Source organism: Terrapene carolina, unplaced genomic scaffold (genome assembly GCF_002925995.2).
Source record: "Terrapene carolina triunguis isolate 2854851 unplaced genomic scaffold, T_m_triunguis-2.0 Scaffold641, whole genome shotgun sequence".
NCBI lineage: Eukaryota > Metazoa > Chordata > Testudines > Emydidae > Terrapene > Terrapene triunguis.
The window spans coordinates 385,652-393,179 of record NW_020664992.1 but is presented as its reverse complement, the minus strand read 5'-3'; the positions used below and the strand labels follow the sequence as shown (position 1 = coordinate 393,179).

At 61.2% G+C, this 7,528-nt stretch overlaps 1 protein-coding gene across 2 annotated transcripts; it reads left to right on the top strand.

Moving 5' to 3' along the window:
* Positions 1–328: 328 nt before the first annotated feature.
* Positions 329–4,321, top strand: SUOX (sulfite oxidase). Of its 2 annotated transcripts, XM_026659637.2 has the most exons (4): positions 329–659; positions 1,151–1,217; positions 2,183–2,354; positions 2,867–4,321. In XM_026659637.2, exons 2-4 carry the CDS (start codon positions 1,162–1,164, stop codon positions 4,310–4,312), a joined length of 1,674 nt encoding a protein of 557 aa, XP_026515422.1. In that variant the 5' UTR covers positions 329–659; positions 1,151–1,161; the 3' UTR covers positions 4,313–4,321. The 2 variants fall into 2 exon arrangements, with proteins under 2 accessions (XP_026515422.1, XP_024079610.2); XM_024223842.3 differs by lacking the exon at positions 329–659 and having other exon boundaries at positions 688–1,217.
* The last annotated feature ends 3,207 nt before the right edge of the window (positions 4,322–7,528 follow it).

Below are 7,528 nucleotides of genomic sequence, written 5' to 3'. Positions count from 1 at the left end.
GCTCCTTGCCTAGTGGGCGCTAAGGAGCATTTGGGCGTGGGGGCAGTACATGGTTCCCTGCTCCCCCAGGCAGGGTCCGGACAGGGATTTACGCCCCACGTTGTGCCCCCCCTTCCTTCTCCATGTGCAGTGCCCCATTGTATGGGGCGCCTGGTCCCCAAGCGTTTGGGGGGGTCTCCAGGAGATCAAACTGCCTGGGGCTTCAAACTCTCATGCCATCGTCCTGTGGCAGAAACCCCCCAGCTGGCTGAAGGGGGCAGGTGCCCCCATGGGTGTTGGTGAGGATGGTTCCGGGGGCAGCCTGGCCCCCAGCTGATTTGCATTTAGTGACTCTTTAGTGGTTATTTTCCCTCTGGGGGGGAACGGTTGTCAGTTGATATCCCGGATGCCCAGAACTGGGCGTTGACTTGTCCACCTGCCTCGTCCCCATCCCGACAAAGATCCCGTGTGTTCGCCTCCCGGGGGCGGTTTGAACACAAGGTTAAGGGGGGGGGGTGTTTAAATCCAGCCCCGCAGCTGGCACTCGCTGGTGTCTGTGCTGCGCTGTGTCCCTCCCCTAGGGGGTTGGAATGGAAGGATGAGATCCGGCTGGGGAACAGGCGCCACTCCCGTCCCCAGGGATTTCAAATCCCTCCCTTGGCGCTAAGGCGAGGGGAACAGTTAAGAGCAAGTTTTTCTCGCCCCCTCCCCTCCCCTCTGGGCTCGGAAAATGAGGCCTGGACACTCCAGAAAAATACAGCCCGAGAGGCTGCATCAGGCAGGGCCTAAGCCAGGAACTTTGCCAAGGGAGCAGAGCTCGGCTGCCCGTTCCGGCCCCTGGCTGAACGTCTCGCCTTCCTGAACAGCGGTTCTGCTTTGCACACAGCTTCTCCGGTGTGGGGGGGAAGATTGGCCCGAGCCAGCCGCGTCCTGCCCCGGTCCCTTCGCTGACTGTTCTGGGAGCTCCGGCTAGGACGTGGCTCCTGGCTGCTGGTCTTGGGTTTGAGCTGGGACCCACCCCCCACCCCCCCAGCGGAGCTAGGCTCATCACTGCGTGTCTTCCCCCCGCCCCCCACGAGGGACTGGTCCTGCCTTGCCTGCTCGGTTGGATCTGGGGTTCATGGGTTGGACACGAGGTCGTTTATCTCTTGCTCTTTCGTTCCCTGCACAGGTCTGGCAGAGATGCTGCTGCTCCGACCCATCGTGAGAGGATGCTGGGTCCTCCAGAGAACGCCCAGGTATGAGAGGCTCTGCAGAAACCACTGGAGCTCCCCTGCTGGTCCAGCCCTGGGCCACCCAACACCACTTCGCTGGTGAACCTCAACCCTGCCCTGCAGCCCCCTGATAGCCCAGCCCCCTGCTCCCCCAGCCCTGCGCTTCCCCCCCCAGCTCTGCCGGTGCCCCTCACTCCCGACCCGCAGCCTCTGCTAGCCCAGCCCTGGGCTCCCCCTCACTCCCGACCCGCAGCCCCTGGGATCGCAAAGGGAAAAGGCGGGGAGGGAGCTAGCGTGAATTTCCTTTGGGATTCTCTTTAGGGCAGCTGCCACTTTGACACCTTGCCAGGGTTTTGCAGAATCCCCCAGCGGCTCTAATCTAATCTCTGCCCCTTGCAGACGCTCTCCGCCTCAGCCCCTGGCCGCCCCAGCCAGAGAGCAGGCGAGTTTTATCTGGCAGGGGAGATCCCTTTATGGCTCATGGCTGGCGTTATCTTATCAGACCTGTGATAGGGGAACACTGGGTTAATGTTCCACCGGCTGCTGGCCTGGGAAGGAGTCCACAGGCCGGGAACCGTTCACATGCCAGAGGGATCCCGGGGCTGGAGGCTGAAATGCAGCCACCTCTGGGGTGGCAGGCAGCAGCTGTTTAACAGCCACGGTCGCCTAGCAAAGGAAGTGAACAGGACTCCCGGGTCGGGCTGAAATTACAGGTATTATTTTAGGGAGGCAGAATGTAATTAGCTGGGTTGGAAGTGGGCCAGGAATGCGGGGGAGGGGCAGAGTGCCCCTTGCTGAGCCCCACCCTGCAGCACAGCGCCCCCTAGTGCCGCAGTGGGGTCAGCCCTGTGCAGAGAGCGCCCCTGCTGCACAGCCGGTAGATGGCAGGCGAGCAGGACGTGCTGGGCTGGTGCCCTGGGTGTCCCGTAGATGGCAGGGAGGTTGCTGGGGGATTTTTGCCCTCACTGGAGTCCTGGTTTCTCCCCCAGGTTGGCAGCTGTGGCCTGGGGGTCCCACCCCCAAGCCTGCGCTGCCTGGACCCCCTCCCGCGCTCATGGCACCTGGAGCCCGGGCGACGGCAGCCGGAGACGGAAGGTCATGGCCGTGGGGGCTCTGCTGGGCCTGGGCGCCGGCCTGGCCTACGGAGATCACCGCAGGCGGGTGAGGGAGCTGGGACCAGCATCCCCGGAGCCTCCCTGGAGGGGGAGGGGCCTGTGCTGTGGGGGGAGGCGTAGAAGCAGTGGGTGGGGAGGCAGAGGGGGCTGGTGCTCTGCTCTCTGCCTCAGGGCACAAAGGTGGCATGAGAGCTGGATGGGCAACTTGGGGAAGGAGGCATGGTCTAGTGGTTAGAGCGGGGGGGGCTGGGAACCAGGACTCCTGGGTTCTCTCCCCAGCTCTGGAAGGGAGTGGGATCTAGTGGTTAGAGCGGGGGGGGGGGGGCTGGGAACCAGGACTCCTGGGTTCTCTCCCCAGCTCTGGGAGGGGAGTGGGGTCTAGTGGTCAGAGCAGGGAGGGGGCCAGGAGCCAGGATTCCTGGTTTCGCTCCCAGTTCTGCCCCTGAAGTGCTGCGTAGCCTGGGGTGCATCCCTTCCCCCCGAGGTGGGTGAGGCCCTCGGAGGCCTGCGGTGGATGTTGGCGGATGCACACTCGAGCCCTTCTCCTTGTCCCTGCAGGCGGCGGAGGCCGAGCCGAACGCTGAGGCCGCGCCGGGGGCGCCGTACCCCGTGTTCACCCGCCAGGAGGTGGGGCGGCACCGCAGCCTGGCCGAGCGGGTCTGGGTGACCTACGGCCGCGAGGTCTTCGACATCACCGACTTCGTGGAGCTGCACCCGGGGGGCAAGAGCAAGATCCTGCTGGCGGCAGGGGGCGCCCTGGAGCCCTTCTGGGCCATGTACGCCGTGCACAGCCAGGCACACGTCCTGGAGATCCTGCAGGCCTACAAGGTGGGGGAGCTGAGCCCCGAGGAGCAGAGTCAGGCCACCCAGGGGGACCCCTACTCCGGGGACCCCCCTCGGCACCCCGCCCTCCAAGTCAACAGCCTCAAGCCCTTCAACGCGGAGCCGCCGGCCGAGCTGCTGACCGAGAACTACCTGACGCCCAACCAGCTCTTCTTCAAACGCAACCACCTCCCGGTGCCGGCCGTGGACGCCGCCAGCTACCGGCTGCAGGTGGAGGGGCCGGGGGGCCGCGTGCTGGCGCTCTCGCTGCCCGAGCTCAAGCGCCGCTTCCCCAAGCACGAGGTGACGGTCACCCTGCAGTGCGCCGGGAACCGCCGCTCGGAGATGAGCCGCGTCCGGCAGGTGAAGGGGCTGGAGTGGGGGGTGGCGGCCATCAGCACGGCCCGCTGGGGCGGTGTCCGGCTCCGGGATGTCCTGGCGCACGCCGGCTATGGGGAGGAGGAGGAGGAGGCCGGGGAGCAGCACGTCTGCTTCGAGGGCCTGGATAAGGACCTGAGCGGGGCGGCCTACGGAGCCTCCATCCCGTACCGCACGGCCATGGGCCCCGGGGCCGACGTGCTGCTGGCCTACGAGATGAACGGCGAGGAGCTGCCGCGGGACCACGGCTACCCGCTGCGGGTGGTGGTGCCGGGCGTGGTGGGCGCCCGCAACGTCAAGTGGCTGGGCCGGGTCTCCGTGAGCCCGGAGGAGAGCCCGAGCCACTGGCAGCGGAACGACTACAAGGGCTTCTCGCCCGCCGTGGACTGGGACACGGTGGATTTCACCACGGCCCCCGCCATCCAGGAGCTGCCCATCCAGTCGGCCATCACGGACCCCGCGCCGGGGGCCACCGTCCCGCCCGGGGAGCTGACGGTCAAGGGCTACGCCTGGAGCGGGGGCGGGCGCGGCGTGGTGCGCGTGGACGTCTCGCTGGACGGCGGCCGGACGTGGCACGTGGCCGAGCTGACAGGCGAGGAGCAGCGGCCGGGCCGGGCCTGGGCCTGGCGCCTGTGGCGGCTCACGGCCCCCGTTCCCCCCGATGCCACAGAGCTGGATATTGTCTGCAAGGCCGTGGACGCCAGCTACAACGTGCAGCCCGACACGGTGGAGCCCATCTGGAACCTGCGGGGGGTGCTGAGCAACGCCTGGCACCGCGTCCGCGTCACCGGGGCCGAGGATTAACGGGGGGGGGGGGGTAGGTCCCGGCCGCTCACTGGGTGCCAATGGCCTGCGGCAGCACAGAGGAGAGTGGGGGCAGGGGAGACATGCAGCCCCCCCCTCCCCGGATGGATGAAGATGGAGGCTGAGTTGGGGAGGGAGTCCCTGAAACGGATCCACCCAGCCCCAGGGGGAGCTTGGAGAGGCCGGTTCAGGGACAGCCCACCCGCCCCTCCAGGGCTCCCTTCCTGTGGGCCTGGCCTGGCAACGATCCTCTCTCTGGAGGGGTCTGATGAGCAGCGACCCTCAGGGAGGAGGCAGGGGGGACAGACGGGCTGGCCCCAGGGTGGGGCCCTTGGTGAGATGAATTTGGTGAGTCTCAGCCTAGTTCCCCCCAGGACGGGGGAGGGGGGCCTTAGCACTGAAATACCATTCCAGCTGGCCCTAAGCGGCCCTGTGCTGGCGGCCCCGGCCTGGACCGGGCTGCGGGGCTGGAGCTTATCCCTGGAGGCAGGTCCCCCCCCGGCCCGGGCTGGGGCAGGCTGGCACGGGCAGGGAGAGGAAGCTGTTCCTGGCCTGGGGCCAGGACGGCAGCGCCCAGTTCTCCCGCTGGTGCTGTTATTCCTGCCCGTGTCGCCCCCATTAACCCAGTGTAAAATCCACCCCCCCCTTCTGGCAGCCGTCCCCTTCTCCCCACCGGCCCTTAGTGCACGTGCCGGCCTGTGCCCTCCGCCTGCCTTTAGCACGACGTGCCTTCTGGTTCAGAGCCCGTTCATCCTCTGCTCCCCGGCGCTGCCCCAGCCCTCGCCTCCCTCCTGCTGCGGAGCTGGCCTCTTCGCCGACCGATCCGCTGCGTCTCGGCTCTGGGCTCCCCCCGCGGCGTGGGGCAAACACCTCGGCTCTTCCTGTCCCATCCCCGGTGATGTTCCGGGCCGTGCCAAAGTCCGATTGCTTTACGGCCGTGGGGAAGTGTCAGACGCAGGCGGCTGTAAAGATTGTGCTGCGTTTATGGACTCGTCTCGTTCATCTACAGGGCAGCTGGCTGCCCACTGAGGCTTCGCGGGGTTAACCGTTGCCTGGGGTGGAAGTCAGGGGTCCCTGTTCTGCGGTCTCCTCGCAGCAGGAGCTAAGCACGAGTCTGACGAGCTCATGTCCCGGGCAGGGGAATGATCTGATTTCTAAACGGATCAAACCACCACAGCCATGCTGCCTAGCCTGGCTCTGCTGGTGCCATCTGCCTCGGGGGCTGGGATCGAGAGGCGGGGGAGGGGACTTTCCTCTGATTCCCCCCACTAGGAAAATGCTACATAAATGTCCCCTGTGCTGTGGTCAGTGGCTTTCTCGGCTAGTCAGTCTGCTGAAATGTTAAAAGCCATAAGCTGTACACTGGCCGGGGATTCTCCACCAGGATGTGCGGCTTCCCCAGAGTTAAACTTTTCCCCCAGGAAAATTTCAGGTTTTTTTCCCCTGACGTTTTTCAATTTTCTGTTGAGAAAATTTTTAAATAAAATCTTTTGTCTGAGGCCGACCTGACTCTGACCTGTCTGGTTTGTCGAGCTCTACGCCAATGGTTCGTTGCAAGTTAGTTCAGCATTAATCTGCACCCAGGTGAGCACTACCTCCTGCTTGTTGTGATTTTGGTGCCTCGTCCCCTATTCTCTATGGCCCAGCTGCCTCAGAACTACTAACCGGGGTATGTGACCCATTGCTGAAATCAGCCTCTGGACCAGATGCTCGGAGGGTAGCTAATGTGATGCTGATTTTTAAAAAAGGCTCAAGCGGCGATCCTGGCAATTACAGGCCGGTAAGTCTAACATCAGTACCAGGCAAATTGGTTGAAACTATAGTAAAGAACAGAATTATCAGACATAGATGAACATGATATGTTGGGGAAGAGTCAACATGGTTTATGTAAACGGAAATCATGCCTCACCAATCTACTAGAATTCTTTGAGGGGGTCAACAAATTTGTTGATCCAGTGTACTTGGGCTTTCAGAAAGCCCTTGCCAAGGTCCCTCACCAAAGGGTCTTAAGCAAAGTGAGGAGTGATGGGATAAGAGGGAAGGTGCTCTCACAAGTCAGTAACAGGTTAAACAATGAAACAAAGGGTAGGACTAAATGGTCAGTTTTGACAGGGGGGAGAGGTAAATAGCAGGGTCCCGAAGGATCTGTAGTGGGACCAGCGCCGTTCAACATCTTCATAGAATTATCTGGAAAAAAACGTAAACATGAGGTGGCAAAGTTTGCAGCTGATACACAATGACTCAAGATCGTTAAGTCCAAAGCTGGCAGCGAAGAGTTACAAAGGGATCTCACAAAACTCTGAGGCACTGGCTGGGGAAGAAAATGGCAGATGAAATTCAGTGATGATAAATGCAAAGCAATGCACATTGGAAAACATCATCCCAACGCTACATATCAAATGATGGGGTCTGAATGAACTGTTACCACTCAAGAAGGAGATCTTGGCGCCATTGTGGATAGTTCTCTGAAAACATCCACTCAGTGTGCAGCGGCCGTCAAAAAAGCAAACACAACATTAGCACAGGGGATAGATAATACAGAAAATATAATGCCACCATATAAATCCAGCGTAGGTCCACACCTTGAACACTGCGTGCGGTTCCGATGGCCCCATCTCAAAAAAAAGGATATGTTAGAAAAGGTACAGAGAAGGGCAACAAAACTGATTAGGGGGATGGAACAGCTTCCAGCTGAGGAGAGATTCAAAAGACTGGGCCTGTTCTGTTTAGAAAAGAAATGACTGTGGAGGGAGATGATAGAGGTCTATAAAATGACTGGTGTGGAGAAAGGGAATAAGGAAGTGTTATTTGCCCCTTCGCATTGCACAAGAACCAGAGTCACTCAATAAAAGTAATAGGCAGCAGTTTTAAAAACAAACATAAGGAAGTATTTCTTCACACAACACACAGTCAGCCTGTGGAACTCCTTGCCAGGGGATGTGGTGAAGGCCAAAGTATAACTGGGTTAAAAAAAGAACTAGATCAGTTCATGGAGGATGGGTCCATCAATGGCTATTAGCCAAGATGCTCAAGGATGCAACCCTGGGCTCTGGGTGGCCCTAGCCCCTGACTGCCAGAAGCTGGGCCTGAATGAGTGGGGATGGATCACTCACTAAGTGCCCTGTTCTGTTCATTCCCTGTGTCACCTGGCACTGGCCTCAGTTGGAAGACAGGAGACTGGGCTAGATGGACCATTGGTCTGACATAGGATGGCCG